This window comes from Solenopsis invicta, chromosome 6, assembly GCF_016802725.1.
Source record: "Solenopsis invicta isolate M01_SB chromosome 6, UNIL_Sinv_3.0, whole genome shotgun sequence".
Taxonomy (NCBI): Eukaryota; Metazoa; Arthropoda; class Insecta; order Hymenoptera; family Formicidae; genus Solenopsis; species Solenopsis invicta.
Genome location: NC_052669.1, coordinates 23,941,142 through 23,961,272, shown reverse-complemented (window position 1 = coordinate 23,961,272; position 20,131 = coordinate 23,941,142). Strand labels below are relative to the sequence as shown.

The window sequence follows — 20,131 nt, the reverse complement described above, 5'->3', positions numbered from 1 at the left end:
CGTACAACGTTACTCGTTTCTGATACGAGATACGACTCGTCTGTATTTTTTTCACTGGCAACAAGTACGAAAGTCTTGTATTATTTGCCGGACGGCTCGACGAGGTCGGATTTTATTACCCGACAGAACGCGCTCGCGCTGCGATAGAGGGGAAGAAGAGATAGACCCTCCGATGTCGTAAATCGCCTGCTCCTGTGTGAATGTCGCTCGTCTTTTCGGTGTATATCGTTCCGAATAAACCGCGTGCCTATCGATCCGGACAATTTCGCCGGAACTCAGCGGCGGCCGTTACCCTCGATCGCCTTTATTAACCCTTGTAGCGCTACTCGCCAATACCGCAAAGTCTAAGCTAATTTTATACCCAACCCTTTGCACCCCCGCGCACGTCCCCTCGCGCAAAAACCTCTCTCCACTAGCTGCCACGCTCATTTGGAACTTTGAGACACGTCGTAAAAGTAATCCCGATTCATTTCCGTGGGATTGCTCGTGTCGTTCTTTTCTCTATCGCCCTCTCCCCCGCGCCTCGTCACTTCTATCCAACTTACCACCCCTCCACCGGCGCGAAGAGTTAACGAGAAAAGTAATCCAATTTTGGTCCAGCAACGGGGTAACCCGATCGGGACGCGCGCGCTCACTCATATGCTGCGGTATTTCTGTTGTTCGGGTTGGAAATCTAGGTAAAATCTCGCTTGAAAACTGTTATGGACAGTTGCTGTCTGATTTACGTTGTTTAATAACTTATTTCATGCGTCGACTTCGGGGAGCAGACATAAAAGCTTTATAGAATAATAATTTATTGCATTCTATTATTATATGTATAGAGCTCGCTGGTATCAATTTTACGTTACAATTACATAAACATGATAGTCGTGCTTCACTCTCGCGAAACAATTAATCTTTCAACGTAATAAAAAGTAATTACAATCGAATAACGAATCGAATATGTATTCCTAAAGTTTAACTTTTTAACTTTCTGGCGAAATACCTTTACGCTAACTTGTAGTCAGGATAAGTTCGACGTGCAATCTACACGGTTGAAAATATTTTGTTTTGCTACTCGACGCTTTGTTTAATGGGAAATTAAGACGAGCATTGCCGTCTGTTGACTTAACGTTCTTGCGGGAACGCACGCACGAAGGCGCGCACACACACACACACACGCACACCCGCACGCACGCACGCCCCCCCCCACACCCACGCGCGCGCGCGCGCGCGCACACACGCACACACACACACTCGTCGCGCTCTGTTCCATAATGGAAGGAACTTACGCAGGAAAAGCAATCTCGCGGGAAGGGATTCCGGCGAAGTCAGGCCTCGGTTGCCGCGCGCGTCTTACCGATTTATTCGCGGCACCCACGGGAAAATCGCGCACGATGACGAATCTGTGTGCCGCGTGTGTGCAAACGTCGTTTCGAGCCTCGGTCTTGCCTGGTGGCTTAACTCAATTACGCGCGTCTCGCGACGCGATTCCAACGCGATCCGATCAGCTGTGTGTGCTCGTCGCGCACTACGATGCCGATCGTCGTCGCTTAAAGCGACGAGCTTCGCGATCGGGACGTTCCTCAGGTACTTTCGTAAGACCGGAAGCCAGACCGCGCAAACAAACGTAAGCAAACACTAATGAACAGCCTGTTTCAGTAAAGGCATCGTGAGTATTGGCATCGGGACAAGTTGCTCGTCCATATTTATTCGCGTCCGTTCGCTCGAAGTCGCATCGATATACTCTTTATCGTGAACCTTATCGTTTATACCCGTCGCTAATGATCGAGAATTGCAGAGAGAGAAGAAACAATTATAATAATGTTAAGTATTAATGTTTAAAAAAATGAAATAAAATTTTATTTTTACCGCGCTCGTGCAATTTCAGTGTTTTTTTTCCGGAGTTACGAGTAGCGGACGTCCTTCGGCACACTAAGAGGATTAAAGCGACGATGTGAATCCGGTAATTACTCCGCGAGACGTTGCAAAGGATTACGAGCCGTAATTCCGCGGCGCGGTGTGCGTGTGTGCGTTTTGAACAGTCGTGCGCAACAGCGGGCGCGCGACGCCTCCGAATTTACCCTCCGCGTTTCCGAGTGCCCTCGAGGAAGCGAGAAAACGCCCTCTCTTTCATTGGGCGGATCGTTTCATCCCCAAAAATGCGCGCCGTTACTCATCCCGAAACACGAGGACGATGAGGGGGCATGGAGAAAATCTCACTGAACGTTTCCTGTTTTGTGCTTAATAATGGCACTTATCTCCGAGCGATTTCTATCGCCCCTACAGAAGCGATTTTCACCCCGTTCGCGGAATCTACGATGGAATTTTGAAATGTTCCGACACGCTCGATCAACTCCCTTTCCCGTTGCCTCACCTCGGCAATAAACGCAACGGTTTAACGTGTCGTTGATGCGATAAACTGGCCACGACTTGGCGGATTTTTGCAATAGCCACTCGCACGATTGTTTAGATTTGCAGTATCGCTATTGGAAGATTGAGACTATAAATGTGAATTCTTGAGAAATGAGAGCGTTGTTAAGAATTGCGAATAAAAAAAATATATCGATTGCTTCTCCGAGGCGAATTGAATTTTTTTACTTTATTTAGAGTAAAGTAATTTACTCTAGTACAGTGGCGACAAATTGTAACCGCTTACAAGAGGAACAATAATTTGTGCGCTTAATTTACCACTTGACACCCGTTGATGCGAACATGTGCAGAAGTGTGTTTCCCCTCACGGATGGGAAAACAATGTCTTCGTTCATCCTCCTCGAGTCCGGGTTCTTTATGTACCTACGTAGACGTAGATACCCTCAGATTCTTAAAACTAAATTGCATTTACCGAAAGTCTCGACGAGCTTCTCGCACCGAGACTCTCTCTTCTTCTTCAAACACACTCGAGTCACAGTATTTAGCCTGAAAACATTTCAGGTCCATCGCTATCTCGTTTCTCGCAGTTTTTCCATCACCGAAGAAGCATAAAGTATAGCAAAATTAGATTGCTCTGTATAAACAAAATTAGACTGCTATCAACAAGTCAGTCGCTTGCAATTATGACTTATTTACGATGCTATAGAATATTAATAAATTTTTTCAAAATGTAATAGATATTCCAAGCTTTGCGAGTCAAAAATAAAATCGATGTTATACATATTAAGCACTTGCATGCTACGAGAGAAAACATTTGCATAAATTTTTAATGGAATGAAAAATATAATAGCAAGAATTTTGCAGACGATAGTTTGCCAATCTCGTCTATAAAAGTCAGCTGACCAAGTTCGACATGGTCTTGGAAAGATAAAGAGATAAGAGATGTATATCATTTTTCACTTTGCCTCAGACGGCAGAATTTCTGGATCCTGTCGAACGCGTCGATCGCTTTATTGTTTCGGTAAGATATTTTTCACTGACCCACGTTTTTTTTCTTCTGTTCATACAGCGAAGGAGCTTAAAGTATGCGGCAGCGTGAGGAGCGGCGGCGAGGTGTGCTGCTCGGCCGACATGGAAGTGAGATTGCAGGCGCGGGCACGCGACAAGCACGAAAAGGCTACCAAAGAAACTCTCCAGAGAATGCACCAGGTCCTGTCTACGAGGGGAAACAGGTTCCACAGTGAGTAGCGCCGTCTTTTTCCGATTTCATCGATAAGGGAAACCATACGGCGTGTGGCAATGCCCGATGGGATTATCGCGGATGTGTGCTCTCTCTCTCTCTCTCTCTCTTCGTTCTCTCTTCCTCTCTGGATGTCGGGGAGTTGAATGAATGGACGAAGGGCAGCGAGAGCGAACAAAGCTTTCCTTTGTTGCTTATTATCGTCAGTGTCGAAGGAATTTTAAGGGCCGCGAAATACGCAGTTGAATATTAAAAAAATTATTACTTCTATCTTGGAAAGTAATTTTTTAAATGTATATCTATATTTTAATTTAAGAGACGTATTGTCTCTCTCCGATGGAAATCTTTTAGGATAAAGTAGGCGGAAATTAAATTTCGTATTCAACATTCGCGATTAACAAGTTCCTCGTGTCCCCGATACAAATTTCAGCGTAAACTCTCCCCCCCCCCTCTCTCTACCCTCTGCTTTTCATGCTCTTCCAGCATTTTGTCCGCTTTACACCGACGAAACTTTTTAATCGCCTTATTCAAATCCTTTTAATCCACTTATTCGAAAGTAACGCGCTGTACTCGTACATTCTGAATCCGGAAGTAAAGCCAATATTTCATGGTAAGAGACTCGAGTTTCCAGCAGTCGGAAGGGCGAAACTGAAAGGTGACTTTTCGTTTTGCACGTTCGAAGAAGTCTCTCGAAAGATTGTAATGTTTCTCTCGCTTTAAGATTGGAAAATAGGATTGAGGATATGCAGGAAGAGGGATTCAGAAATCTACTAAAGAAACTTTTGCGGGAGAGAGCAAAATGCTTTTTATTACGAATGTAAAATATAAATTTACAAAAACGCTCAGGAAGCGGGAACTAAAACAACTTTTACAGTGGTAAAATTCAAGTAAAATTCTCTCTCCCTTTTTCTCTTTCTCTCTCCGCGGTTGTCTTTTTATCCTCGCCGCTCACCCTCGCCAAGCAGTTTAATCGGCCGGACGTCACTCGGAAGATCACCCTCGGCGAACATCCAGTCAATCCTCCGGGCGAACTTTTTAACGGACATCCTCGAAACACAATGCTTCGATCGAATACACACGCCCGTCGGTCTTAAGCGTGGGCTCCCGGAGTAGGCGGAGGGATGAAACGAGATTTCAGAAATAACGGCAGCCACAGCATGGTGCGAAAGTGGATGTTGACGACCTCTCGCTGCGGCCGCGCGCTCCTCCAAGCCGAGTGCCGAGCTCGGCTTGTGAGGTTTTTTTTTCTAATTAAAGGGGAACCGCGGGCTGCATCGACGAGGATTTTACAAGAGTCGCACGAGGGGACGCGTGCTCTTATGATGCGGATACTTGTGTGCGCGCCCGAGGGGGCATCTGCATGCGAGCCGTATCAAATGCGTCGACACACTGAGAAAAAAGTTGTTCAAAAACTGAAATATTTATTCCGATACGTTCAAGTAGACATTGGGATTGATTCAACCATCATTCAGTTGCGCAAAAAGAGATAAAGTCCATTCATGTCAGCCATTAACATATTTTTTTAATAAAAAATGAAATCAACTCGATATTTAGTTAAACGGACTAAATATTTTAGTTTCTCGACAAATTTTTTTCCAATGCTTGGGAAAAGAAAATAATAACGCAAAGATATTTTTTTTCGGACGAGAGATTACGGTGCGTTTTAAACCAAATAAAAAAAATAGTATTTTTTTTTTCGCGTAACGAGTGATTTTGTCGTCGAGCGTCATACATTTTGTGTTAATTACGAGATCCAATTATCTCGACGGAAATTTAGTTGGAAATTGCGAAAGTGCGTTGAAGAATAGAAAATGGTATTTTTGCCGCAAAGGTATTAGTTAAACGAATATACAACGGGGAAAAAGAACGACGTGGAATATCTCGTATATTTCACCGAATCTCCGTTTGACAAGGATGGAAGCCGCCGCGGTCGCGCCGCAAATAAAAGCGCAAATAAAACCTTATTGATTTGTTATTCGGCGATTTATAGGGAGAATCTGTCACGCCTTTGCTCACGTAAATTGCACGGAGGGAGGTGGATCATCAGGATATCCGCCGTTTCCGCTCGTTTCCTCTGTATTCGTACGTTTCTGACGGTATCCGACCTCCCCTGAAGTATTTCCGCATTTGCATGCACCTTTTAGATATTCGAATCCAGAGGTCGGAATGCCTGAAATTTCATTTGCCCGAGTTTGCACGACGTTTGCGAATATACGCAACTCAATAACGAAACGGTGTACAAGTACATGCATATTCATGTCGCGCAACCAAATCGTCCATTTTCTTAATTTGCTTCCCCATTTTATTTTACTTTGCAGAAATTAAGAAGAAATGAGTAGATGAGAGTCTCTCGGCACTTTAATTAGTGCGCAGTTTTTACAGAAATAAAATTCTTCGATAAAAAAAATAATGATATAAAATTGATAAATTATGTTTTATTTTTATTTGCATAAAAATTATTCGTATATCTATATAAAATTATTATTTTTTGATGATAAAAGGTAACGTTTTATCGACTAAATTATAAAACTTTGAAGAACTAGGGAATTGGGTTTAAATTGTGTTTCACTTGTATCAATTTCGCTGCTCGTTCGCCGTTTGTCCCCGTTATCTTTTATCTCGTCGATATCTGTCAAACGTCTGTAAGTCTCGATAACTTTACAAGCAGCCCCATCTGGGACAAGCTATCTACTACCTATCTTTGTGCGCCGCAAACAGATGCGATTGCATCTAGAGCGCCGCCTGCTTCGCAATTAATAGTTGAATGTTGAATGCGTGTGCGCCATCGTAATTAGCGATAGGTAGCGTTAACAATTTGCACAATACCTGAATGCCCTCCTTAGAAATGCCTGTGTCGAGAACGATAATTATTCGGGCTCTCTGGAAGCCGTTTCGAACACTATCCGTTACCGCGAACGCCAGCTGCGTATCTTGAAGAGCAACTACTCCGAGAGGAAACTTCTTTGAAGACATTATCGCGTATAATGGAACGCGCGATTCTTTGTTTAAATAATCTTGCGTAATTGCGCTTTTCGGTATTTCCTCGCGCATTATATTTTATAAAGCGCAATCTTCATCGAAGCAATATCTCATTTTATTAAGAGTTCTAGAAACAAAGAAATATTAAGACGAAATTGAAAATAAGATTGTCCTGATATAACTTAGCTGCTTATTACAATCATTGGAAATCGAGAGATAGACATTTGGCAGATTTAGCTTCGACACGCGAAGAACCGTGTCATCACGTCGTAGAAACTCAAGTGCACAAGTTACACGGCTGAGTTTCGCGAGACTTTCCCCGTCATTCGTAGAATATTGATGAAGAGGGAAAATTGGCTCTGACATGTAGTGTTTCCAGAATATTTATAAATCCTTGTCAGAAATAAATTATTTGCACGACGAAATAATTTATGAAATTGAAAAATTGATGCTGGAAATATGAAGGATAAAAAGAGACGCAACAAGTGAAAAATACTCTCTTTTTAACAATTGAGCATTTCTAAGTTGTGACAAATTAATAGCGTACAATACAATATCGAGAAATGCATATTACTATAAAACTGTAAATTGTTTTATAAAATAAATTTCTACAAAATTTTATAATGTAAAATTTAAAAATATTTCAATTTTGAACACACACACACACACACACACACACACACACACACACACACATATTCTATCGTGGATGTATTTCTTATAAACGATGGAGAACTCGTGTTTCTCGTAAAGTTTTTAGAAGACTCCTATCTAGTGGAATATCGTAAAGTAGGTACCAGGTGCCAAAGTTGGATGGTGGCACCTCAAAGGGGCTTCGGTCGTAAAAGCTGACGTGCAGCGGAAAAGATGAAAGACCGGCGGGAAGGTGCGGCCTTCGAATAATTTCGTTAACCGAGATCGTTAGACACCCGAGGATGCTTTCCGAGTTGAGACGTGTCCTAATTTCCGCGCTAATTGCTGGCATCACGGTCTCGCGAGTAAGATCAAAGATATCGATCGAAGATACGGTTCTTGCACTATGGATATTGATTTAAAGGGCTTTTTAGAAATTATTAAGACTTTATAATCGAACGTGAAATTCTTTACCGAAGAAAATGCAGTTTACAGTTCATTTTTTAATACTGACGCAATTTCGTTGGATACAAAATTTACTTCCTCATAAATAAACATATCAATATTTATCAGGAAATTTTTAACGGCTCCAAGTTTAATGCTACACTTTCATTTATAGAACATGTCGATAACGCTCTAATTGAAAAATGCAACGACGCGATTTAATTTCATTTGACGATAGTTACGAAATGATATATATCATTATATTTTAATTCATACGCAAAAAGGCGTGATATAACATTTATATCTGACCTACTGTATCTCTTTGTGTTTGTCATGCTGAAAATATACTTTTAGCGAAGTAATCTAATAATAAAATTTTGCTCCGATATTTTAAATGTCACGTTGGCATATTGATATCAAAGTGTCACGTCAGACGGAACTGCCATTGACTCAATCTCGCGTTTGAAACCGCAGCTGTCGAATGAACAAAGCGCTGCGCTTCAATGCGGCGATAAGCAGCATTTTTCCGCCCCCGATTCACCGCCACCACTCCCGCCGTCTCTCGTCCCTCGCTCGCCAACGAAAAACCCTCCTTATCGTCACTTCCGCCGGGGGAATGTGATTAAAATTCCTTTTAGCGACGGTCCCGGCTCCCTTTTCTGTTGCGAGTCCACCGGAGGTGTAAAAAGCACAGACACCGATCCACGGCAGCAGCGAGAGGCGATGTCGAGAGACGGGAGGTAGGGAGAGAGACAGCCGAGGACTGTTGGGTAGTTGCCACAAGTTCGTTGGGCTTTTAATTCGCAATACGAACCAGCCACCCTCCAGTTCCACGCTGCCGACGACTTGCACTGTGAAATCCCGACTAATTTCCCGTTTCACGTTCGACCACGATTTTCCGCTGGGAAAGGCGTCAAAGCGCCGAGAAGCTCGTCGCGATAAGCCATCTCGGGATTTCTTTCACAGACCTCCCCTCTTTACATCGTATTTATTGATTATACGGTGAATAATAAAAATATGACAGTTCAATTAAGTGGCAAACGCGTACAAGAGCTGAGAGCTGATAACGACGATTGATGATGGATGATCATTATGAAAGTCTTGTTTTCTGAAATTATTTATAAGCGCGATTGCAAGCAGACTTACATGACTCAATTGCATTTCTTATCGCTTGCAGGTTTTTTCAAGGATCTTTTGGCGGCGAGCAAACGAGGTTTTCACGAGATGTTCAAGAAGACCTATGGTATCCTTTACGAGCAGAACGCGTACGTCTTCACGGACTTTTTCAAGGAACTAGAGAATTATTACGCGAAAGGAACGGTGAGTACTTTCCTTCTTCCTCTCTTTCCTGCCCTGGAATTTGATTATCTCGACGTTAAAATGGCGCAAGTACGATTTATTTCACTCTTTGCTGAGAATTCCATCTATAAGGTCCCGATCAATTTATGTTAGAACAGCGTCTGCGTTCGTTGTTCAGACTCTCTCTCGGTATTTCGCGAAGAGGAATGCTCCTGTGAATAGAACAGTCCTTTCTATATTACCGGAAAATTTGGAATTATAGCGCCCGTGACATTGAGCCATTCATTTACCTCTCGTTTGATGTCGCGCGGGCTGTTTCTCGCCCCCCCGGTGAAAATTGCAATCGCGCGTTAATTTTCCCGTCTTCTCTCTCTCGGCTTCTTTTCACTCCCCTCAGGCACCCCTCACCCGGTGTATTAAGCGCGAATAAATAAGACGACGAGCCGTGAAGAAAATTTCTGGAGCTGCCAGCCGTGTCTCGGGTTCTAAGGTTTATTACAAACCGTTTTCCGCGTAATTACACTCGACGACACCTTCCTCTCGGAGAGCATCAACGAGCGAGAAATATAAGGAAGTACGTGATGGAGAGTAAGAGATGTAAGGGCGCGATATGTCTTTCAAAAGTATCGCGAACATATAGATCGTTACGCCAAGGGCAACGAAAATCTCTCTCTTTCTCTCTCTTTCTCTATAATTTGCCGATTGAAACGAAGCGACGTGAAAGCGGTGCTGCTATCAGAACTTTCTGTAATTCGACAGATGTCACAGTATCTGGATGTTCAAAGGGAAAAATTTATATCCCCTCTTTCTACGCGTTCTCTAACTCTGATATCCCTCTTAAAATCGATTCGTACAGAATGCAATGACATGACACAACGCGTCACGTTCTATTTCATTTTCTTTATAGCGTCAGAGTCATGACAAAGATATCGTAAAATTATTTTACTAAAATTATCTAAAAAAAACATAGATATCTTACATTAGATAAATTTAGACGTGTTATTAGACGTGTTATCGTTTAAAAATATATTCTTGCTTTTGGGTTTTAAATAATCGATTATTTTTTTTATTATAGTTTTCAAGTATTCTTTAATAGTTTAAATCTTGAGACAGAAAATAGATTAAAGATAAGAGACTTGTAAAAGTTGTTATTAACGTATGAACTGTTTGCAAAATTTCAAAAGATTCAAAAGATAGATGATGTTTTTAAAAACTGTTGCCGCGCTAACTCATCTAGTATTCTATCCGATTAACTCAAAATTTTTAGGAGATATTCACAACACTTTTCTCTCATCCAAACCACAATCAAATAGTAAATAAAATCAAATAAAAAAAATTCCAACTACTCGATTTTTCTAATAAGAAGCTTTTGAAAAAAAAAAAACCGAAAAAAATGTTTGCAAACATCAATTTTTTAACTTGATTGTAGTTCAGACGAGAACATTTATATTGATTTAAAAAATTTGTTTGTTTACATTTATATTGATTTTTTTAATAATTTCTGCATCTTAAATCATGAGGCAGTGAGACTACATTTTTTCTCACTGTGAATTTGCAAATAATTGCCAAAAACATCTTCCAAAAAAATTTCTAATGTTTGAAAAAATTTGCAAAGAACATTCAAATATCAAAGATCGAATAAATGTATCAACTTTCAAGTTTATAGCTTTTGTATTTTTTTGCAAAAAAAATGTATATAAAAATAGATATAAAAATGATACCAAAAGCGAGAATCTCTTAATTATCATTGTTTTAATCCGAGAGTCATGGAGGTTCAAAATTATTCGCTTAGCATATACGAAGAAAAAAGTTGAATTTTAAAAAGAAGAGACAACTTTTTTTGTGGAAGAAATTTTTTTTCTAAACAGTCGAGCTTTTTGCAATTTTTATGAGCTTATTCCTAAAGTGGGTTCAACAAAGTTAATCCGTTTTTGTATCGAGCTCTTAAACTCCTCGAGGAGCGTCATTTCGAACGATCGGGGGATAATCGCGCGACGTGAGTAGACTTTCAGCTCCGCCCTTTAACACTTTTGAACTTCTATTGGGGTCGCGGCGGGAACACAACCCCTTGTCCACGATGTCCGGTGCACGCTACCGAAGCTCGAAAGTCGGGCGAGGGTGAAATCGCGTGCGAAGGCGGATTTAATCAATGTGCTTTTGACATCGCCGGCGTTGTCCCTGATAAAGGGACCGGTCGCCGCCAAAGCGAAAATATTTCGCCACCGGTAGGGTCCCGTGTGCATCCTTCGTGTATTCGCTTGCCTACCTGTCGAATGGCTTCCGCAATTACACCGCGATCTATTGAATTTTCCCCGGCCCGCCGCCCCCTCTTCAATCGCGCGCGTGGTCGCTTCGTACTGCCATGCCCCGGGATGGAATTTAATTTTACTTGGAAACACGATCTCGCTCTGTGTTGTGTTGTTTCGCGGACGAACGAGGGAAGAATCCCGAGCGAGCGCGAGATGTAATAAAGTCCCCGATCGGTGAGGAGGGTGCGGGATTCAGCCTCCCCATGGAGTGGAACGCAACACGAGGCACCAGTTGCAGCGAAGTAGCTAATGAGACGCGGAAATGCGAAGAAACTGCCGGTATAGGTACCCCTTCTACCTGTGCACAGACGGAACGGAAAGAATCGTTTGAAAAGGAGCGGGATTAAGAATGAACGTCGTGTCGTTCCTTCAAACTTCGAATGGCCGTCAAACAGATGCGAACGGAAGGCTATTAAGAATGCAAATGGACTATCGGACTACAAACCCGTGAATGAAAGATAAAATAAGTGGACCTCGGGGGTTCCAACACGCATCCAACACTTGCGCTGCAAGGTTGAGAATGGCTTCTGGCTGGAAGGGACGTAGGTGACAGGTACACACCGTCGTACAATTCGTCACGCGGTGTCAAAAGGAAGAGAAGCGGAGGAGAAGGTGGAAGACGACGACAACGACGATCGAGACGAGACGCTTTGTCGATTGTCATTCAAATCGTCTCTCGAATTATTCACCGGCGCCGCTTGAAACCTGTTCCGCATGCACACGACGGAAGGCGCGGTGCCCGGTCGCGCGAATACATTATCGTTGCAACGCTGCTGTCACTGATAAATTTATCGCGAATATTAATCTGTCGCGTTACGCAAATCGTTCAGTTTTCAACGCTGTCGAGATCAAAGCTCCGAAAGGAAAACGGCGTTTGGCTTTTTTTTACAGATTTATTGTAACGGAATAATAGAATTGATTAGAATTAAATATGTATATCTTGTATAATCCATGTAAAGAGATGTAAATATAAATTATAAAAAAATATTTACGTATAAAATATAAATTATATATGTATATTTTTTTGTATTTATTGTTTTCTGTTTCTATTATATTGAACGAAACATTTATTATGTTCATCATTCGTAACTCTGCGATTTCGCAAAATTGTACATTCTTGTACAACGACGATTGATGATAATTGAGACGCACAGAAAAGTTGCCAGATCGTTCTTGACATTAAAAACGCAAGAGAACATCCGCTAAATGTTCCAAATGAGCGTGACTCATATTTTATTCCAAGATTCGAGGAATGTGTAATGAGATTAAATGCCATGGTGACGTTAACGGCGTGCTTCGCGACGAGAACACCCACGAATTAAATGCATATGTTATATCGAGTCGCTTCGTCCTTTTATTTCTTTCTCTTTCCCTTCATTCATTCTCTTGCGAGGTACAAGATCGAAACTGAGAGTTCTTAACGGGGCGCTCTTGTATTCTAATTGCGCGAGTAATCGCTGAAAGTCATTAATATTCCACTGAGCCGCCGGGCTCGGGGTCTTGATTGTCGGCTTTCGATTAATCCGAGTTATGATCGGGTCCAGCGCAATTTGTCTGTGGCAGCTAGCAACGGGCCGGTTGCCGAGGTAAGCCGAAAAAGCCCGTGCTGTTCTCCGAATGATTGTTGAATATTGAATTATTGCCGATGTGATTATTGCTGATACGACTAACAACAATTACCGGCGTCGAAATTAAATTTATAAAGCGGAAATGATTTTATAATTTTATTTGCAACATCTTGACGTATTTAGTACGTTAAAGCTAGACTTTTAATTATACATTTCTCCGTAAAAGAATTACGATTACATTAAATTCTTCCGTATACCAAAACTAATTTTTGGGATAAAAATTGATGTGGGAATTATGTTTACATTTATATATAAAATATATAAAGCTATACATACAAATTATTTTACACATGCATATCTATAATGTATATATGTATTTTCTTGTGAGCTTTAAATTCACATCCCCTCCGCCATCTGTAATGAAGTATTACTGTGTAATTAAGAATGCATTACTCGTGCGTTTCAGGTGGACCTCAACGATGCCATGGACAATTTTTTCAACACCCTTTACCAGAAAATGTTCACCGTGCTCAACAGTCAGTACAACTTTGACAATAAGTATCTGGAATGCGTGGGCGAACACATGAAGGAGATGCGGCCGTTCGGGGACGTGCCACAGAAATTGGGCGTGCAAATTAAACGTTCATTCGTGGCTACGAGAGCATTCAGCCAGGCCTTGACCGTCGCAGCGAATGTGCTGAAAAATATGCAGTCGGTAAGAAGAGAATTTCAGTGGAAACGGTTGAGACAGTTTAAATTGCTGTAACTCGATTAATGCTTATTCCACTCAAAGTATCTAATCAATCCTCAAGCAAGTATTCATTGAATTAAATAAAATAGAAAAATTGAAAAGAATCAGGTTTTAATCTAGATAAAACTTGATTCTTCAATTTTTATTATATTACGAAAAAGAATTGATGCAAATTGAAATTATTCAATATCTTCTTTTTTATTTTATATTCGTTTGAAGAAGCAACTAATTTTATCAAAATTGTAAATTATTTAGAGCTATAAAATATTTAGAAATTTATAGAATATTTTGCCTCGTTTTGTTTTGCTTTTATTTTTTTCATTTTATTCTATTCCGATTCTTTCTCACTTTATTCTATTTTACTTCTTTAAATTTCTCCGTACATTTATGGCTCTTATGCCATTATTTCGCAACCGCAACCGCGCACAGATTCTAAAACGAACTCTTTGTTGGCCATAGCTGAAGCCGTCGGCAGATTGCGCAGCTGCCTTGACCAGGATGACAGCCTGTCCGGCCTGCAGCGGTATATCGGACAACGTGCTGGCGTGCGGCGATATGTGTGCCAACGTGATGAAGGGTTGCTTGGCGCAACATGCGGCACTCGACACTGACTGGAATCAGTTCGTCGGTGAGCAATTTCTCTTCCATCTCTTTCTCTCTCTCTCTCTCTCTCTCGCTCTCGTTCGATTATTGGCTATTATATCTCGAGAAAACACGGATCATTGACGCGCACAATTGACTGTTATGTACGTCAAAAATTTTCGGAAGCTACGTGGGATCTTTTTACAGAAATGGTTGCCACCTCGCTCGCGTTGCCGTACGAACGAGTTCATAAAAAAAATAAATAAATAAATATTGAAAAAATAGAGACAATAGTGATAATATCAATATTATTATTTTTTATTGTTTGGATTTAAATGTTAAGGAAAGAAGAAATATTTTTCACGAGCAGCATTTTGCGCAAAATCTTTTCGCCTTTTTTTTTTCTTTTTGTTGTTCAATCTCGAGTTGTAATTGATTCGCTTTTTGACTTCCAAATGCAGAGGCTGTAGACAAAATCGCCGATCGATTGCTCGGACCGTTCAATATCGAAGTGTTGGTGCGTCCAATTAACCTGAAGATCTCCGAAGCGATCATGAATTTCCAAGAGAGCAGCCAGGACGTGTCGCAGCGCGTGTTTACTGGCTGCGGCCGGCCGATGCTGGGTAGACGTAGACGCAGGGATAATCGCGAGCTAGAACTGGAGTCTTTGAACTTTGATCAGGAAACGTTGACGGAAGATCGCTCCAACACCGCTGCGATATTAGACAAGCTGGTGAAAGAGATACGCCAGCGGGTGCGGGATCTCCGACAATTCTGGGTCTACTTGCCCTATCGGCTGTGCAACGATGGTCTGGTTGTGCCACCCAGCAACACGAAAGAATGTTGGAACGGCACACACGTAGACAAGTAAGAAAAAATAAGATTTCATTCATTAGCATTCGGTTGCGAAAAATTTATTCCCTATGGCTTATGAATTAGTAATTCACTTCAAATGTAAAACAATGTTGTCTTTGTGTATCACATGACGTAGCAAATATGCAGTAAACTATACTTATTTAAATTTTTTTTAGATATTTATATCCAGTGTCGAATGATGGCGAGTCTCAGATGATAAATCCGGAAGTGCGCAATGTGGGACCAAGACCGACAATCGTGAGGGATCAGATTTTCGCGCTGACCACTATCACGAACAGGTTGAAGTCGGCGTTCAACGGACAAGACGTCGATTGGATTGATACCGGTGATTATCTGGCGGTTATCAATGGCGCATTATAACAATTTTCTTTTTTTGCTTACATTATTGATAATCCCACTTCACAGATGAAACATGGTACGGTTCTGGCAGCGGTTCGGGCGATGGTGCGTTCACCGACGATGAAGATGGCTTCAACGAGGGCTCCGGCTACGAGGGGTCACACACTGAATCGGAACCAGAATCACCAAAGCAGCCGTCGCCACCAGTTGTCCATGAGGTTGAAACGCCACCGCGGGTGGACATCGAACCACACAAGGGTACAGGTACGAGCAGTTCGGGCACAAGCAGCAACCAGACCATCTCCGTGAGCAGCGGAGAAGACAGCAGGCCACAGATGTCGCTGTTCAGGGCACTGACGACGTATCTGATGCCGATAGTGGTGATGTGGTTTGGCGGTTGCTTCAACGACTTGCTGTGATCGTGTGAACTTTGCGACTCTGAGCGTAGCATTGTGTAAATATTGCCCGATTGCGAGCCGTGATTCCAACAGTGACGGAAGAAAGAAGGATCACTTGACGAGTTCGAATCGCGTGAATCGCGCGCACATCGATTCGTCCCGCGAATCTCGCGAGGACGCTTCTAGAAGTTGACAAGGACATTTTCGCGAACGGAGTGTCCTCCGGTCCATTCCTCGGACATTCCGTTTCGGCATTCACCAAATCGATTACGTACATTAAGTCGATTTAGCGAGTACCGAAGTCGCGTTAATTGATCGACCTAGCAAGTATATGGATATTTGTGACCATAGCTACTCGCTCTTGCCATAGATGAACGGGAGAAATCTTACGAGAGATTCGTTTATCCACGCTACTATTTGGATGAGAGACCATAGTCAGCGAAATCTCATGTTTCATTAAACTCTTACAATAGTAGTTCTCGTTCCGCAAGATGCGGAGAAAGAAACGTCAACGTTTCGAATGTTAGAGCTAAGAAAATAGTTCCACGATTGCCAAGCTGAACTTCAGTGAACATCTGGGATTCACTTTTCTTCTTCACCTTGCTCCCTCGAGATGGATCACGCAGGTGTATTCTTTCACTGCTCATGACATGCATAATCATCTCGTGGGAGGATTTCCTTTCGCAATACACAAACATATTCCACAAACTCCTATTGCTTTTGAAATTTCTATTTTCGAGGGACGTTCTCAGGAAGGAATTTTTTTACGTTGGACAAATATTACGAGTGTAATACTGTTATGTAATATGCTGTTACAGATCATTGCGCCATTTAAGGACTTTTCCAAATTGTAGATGTACCTAACCGTTAACGTTATATCAGACTCTTACTGCCAATTGTCGAGATTCAAGTTTCTACATAAGTAATAGATCATCGGTAGTAGGATAACAACGCGGTTATTCCAGTCTAGGTCGAGTTTTTTCGAATTTTACATTTGCGGTCGAGCTTATTCTACTAGAAATATGAATTTAAACAAGCAAAATATCGCGCACAAATACACTATCATGATAAAAAGATGATTCGTTCCAAACGAGTCAAAGCTTTAGACACACTCTCTTATCAAAATATTACTGCCAACTCTGAGGATATTTGAAAACTTTTTTTGTCTTTTCTATCTGAATATTTAATGATAACCGCAAAGTTATCCTAGTTTATCCGGTTTTTTGGCACGCGTCGTTTGATAAGCGGCCAAAGATGAAACCGTCGATCAGACGGCGCTGTATTGCGTGTCGGCAATCGTTCGGCGAGCGATTGTAAAGCAACGTATGTCGATAGTGCGTCATAATTATTTCATAATGTGCAAATTCGAAACGATTATGCAAAGAGAAAGAGAGAGAGAGAGAGAGAGAGAGACATTAATTACTTGAAATACGTAAGATGGACCGAACGGAGTATACGAGCGGAAGCAAAGGAGTATTTATTAAGTATTGATTATAAATGCGATTCGGGATCTCGCATGCACGAATCCTGAATGCGCGGCAGGAGGCACGAACAATCAGAATCCTTGTCCTCGTGACATTTCACTGTTGCAAATGGATTTGCAGATAAGCTGCGGTCCCGTACGTACGCCATGTTAATTAAAATTAAAGATTTTAATTATAATTGACTGTGCGTTTAGTCAAAGTTTAGTGTCACTCTATTAATGTTACATTATTATTATTTTACGATAATCGAAAGTCGTGAAGAAATCGCAAAATACGGGATCAGCGACGAATCAACTTGGACAAGAATTCAATTTGGCTCATGTTATAAACGAGATTTATTGACGAAGAGTGTACGTACCGCTCGGTTTTGTCGAATACGATCTCTCCGGTGCAACATGTAACACAATACAATCAATTGGAAATAACAATTAACGGGTAATAATAGCCTGAGCGAGTACCGGAGAGAGTTACGTTATCGCGAAACCGAGCTGTAACATTAATCTGCGGTAGAATTAATATGGAAGATGTGAAGAACGTTCGTTACGACGTAAGGTGTAAATAAAAGGATATAGCGGCGATAAGGATAAGAGAGTGTGATAAGAATGCAACGTGACGCTTATGCTTTCGGCGTTTAAAATGAAGCATACGTGTATGTGTCAGACTTTATACGACGAAAATGGAAAGAGGAAAGCTATGAAGAGACTATAGAAAGTATAGTTACGAAAGAAATAGAATCAGATAGTTCTCCGATAACGTGAATTCAGCGTTATAAATCATCGAACGAAATAATAGTATAAGCCAGTAAATAGTATAACGGATTACCTATTATTTCTCATTTTTTTAAATCAAACTTTAGACACTCTTCACTCTGAATTATTTTCCAATCTAATCAAATTACTACAAAAAATATATCAATAATAATTTAAATAAATAATTTAACAGTTTTTTTCAATGTAAAACATAATATTTGCAATCTTTTTGCAATGTTTTTTTTATGTTGAAAATGATTTTGTAATAACGTAGGTGGATTTTGTGTCATATTTAATATTTTATGTTTAAATACTTTCACAAGACTTCTTTTGTTAAAAATATGGCTTATACTATTGTGACCAACGGCTCGTGTTATCCAGCACTTTGTCGCGTATCGTTCGCATAGGAATTATTAATTCGGAGGCAATAGAGTGTGTTTTAAGGTGATGGCGAGAGAACGGCGGTCGGAGGCGGACTCCTGTGATAAAATCAAATAGACCGAGCATTTATATGACCGCCCTCCGCACATCCGCGCTTCTTTTACGGCTCGCTGTCGAAGGATGAACAAATATGCGAGCCCACGAGGGACATTATTGAGAAAAAAATCTAGTGAAATATTAAAATAGTATATTACGGATAAAACTAATTATTTGTAATTATATTATTGTATTATTATTTTTATTATTATATATTATATATATATAAAATGAAATTAATATAAAAAAAAATTGTACGCGATTCGAGAGTGTTTTGTGCGTGCGCGTGTTTTAAAAAATCGTACGTGCGAGACGCGCGAATCTCGATGGCGTGAATTCGTTGTTCCCCAGAGATGTGCACACGAAGAAGACGTATATACATATTTTCACATTTACACACAAACACACACACACACACACATACGCAGGCATTTATATATGCAGACGTAATTATAATATTTTTAATCTTTGCCAAATTATCTTGCGAAGAACGTTGCGCACACTTTTATACATATATATGTATATATTGTGTATGTATGTATGTATGTACGTACCGTATACATATAACATATTATTCTTTTTTCCCCTCATTTTTTCATTCCTATCCTTTTTCTTTTAAAAGACGTTGTGTGTTACGATGATGCGAAGGTATCGAGCAACAGGAAACAGGGTGTAACAATTCGCGAAAGTTTTATTAACAATTGATTTGTAAAAAAAGGAAGGAGAGACTGTAAGTGACGCTTGAACATATTTCTCGTTTCGAACGATTTCTCTCTCCGTCTTCGAGTTTATTTATCGGTTTATCGATTCGTATTTAAAGAATCCAAATGTTCCTATTTATGTGTATTCGAAGTTGAAGATAAAAAAATTAAAAGAAAGAACATCTTGTTTAGAGGCTTACAGAATGTACCATCTAATCTCAGCGATTATAAAGTAGAGAAGAAACACGTTCAGTTTCGCAAAAACGGAATCCTTTTCAATCATAATTTTATTCATGTATTTTCTCTCTCTCTCTCTCTCTTTGTATAGGAGGCCGCTTCTACCGAGCTTGCTCTTCTCTGGTGAAGAGAATTCCGGAGTTTCGCTTGTCGAAAGTAGATTAAAGTATTAGAAGAAGGTGAGAGAGATGTTCGCGCGTGCACTATTTTTTTATTTTTTCTCTTCGAGACGAAACAATCCTCGAATATAACAAAGAAAGAAAAAAATATATTACTATTACTTAAAAAAAAAATCTCACAAACGCACATGGTGCGCCCGGATTCCCCGGTACGGAGTAGACGCGAGAATTAGAAGGAGAACGAATTAACGAGTTTTCTAAGTGCCCCACAGTACGATAGAGAGCATATACATAGATTTATACGTATATATAAATTAGGGCGAAGTTGTATGCGAGCGTATACGAGAGTGTGTATGAGAGAAACTATGTTGATTTATCAATTTAATTAAGACACGATCGTGTTTCAACAGAATCTAAACTCGCGTTTCGTTTCCTCAAACGAAGCAAGGGTGATGTGTAATACGCTGACACGCTAATTACGCCGACGTAAAGTTTCCTTTGGAGATCAGTTTTAAACGAATATAAGTAAAAAAGAAAACGCAATAAATCACGCAGCTTGCGTATCGCAGTACGTCTCGATCGATTTTTGCCTTC

At 40.8% G+C, this 20,131-nt stretch overlaps 1 protein-coding gene across 5 annotated transcripts in view; it reads left to right on the top strand.

Annotated features, from left to right (window-relative positions):
- Window positions 1-20,108, top strand: part of LOC105200548 (glypican-6) — a 136,500-nt gene extending 116,392 nt beyond the window's left edge. For all 5 annotated transcript variants that reach the window (XM_026134382.2, XM_011168169.3, XM_039450900.1 and 2 more), the window contains 7 exons: window positions 3,422-3,592; window positions 8,826-8,968; window positions 13,291-13,539; window positions 14,035-14,203; window positions 14,619-15,024; window positions 15,189-15,358; window positions 15,439-20,108. In XM_026134382.2, the coding sequence (XP_025990167.1) occupies window positions 3,484-3,592; window positions 8,826-8,968; window positions 13,291-13,539; window positions 14,035-14,203; window positions 14,619-15,024; window positions 15,189-15,358; window positions 15,439-15,791 (1,599 nt within the window). In that variant the 5' untranslated portion in view covers window positions 3,422-3,483 and the 3' untranslated portion in view covers window positions 15,792-20,108. The remainder of the gene's footprint in view (window positions 1-3,421; window positions 3,593-8,825; window positions 8,969-13,290; window positions 13,540-14,034; window positions 14,204-14,618; window positions 15,025-15,188; window positions 15,359-15,438) is intronic.
- Window positions 20,109-20,131: the final 23 nt, after the last annotated feature.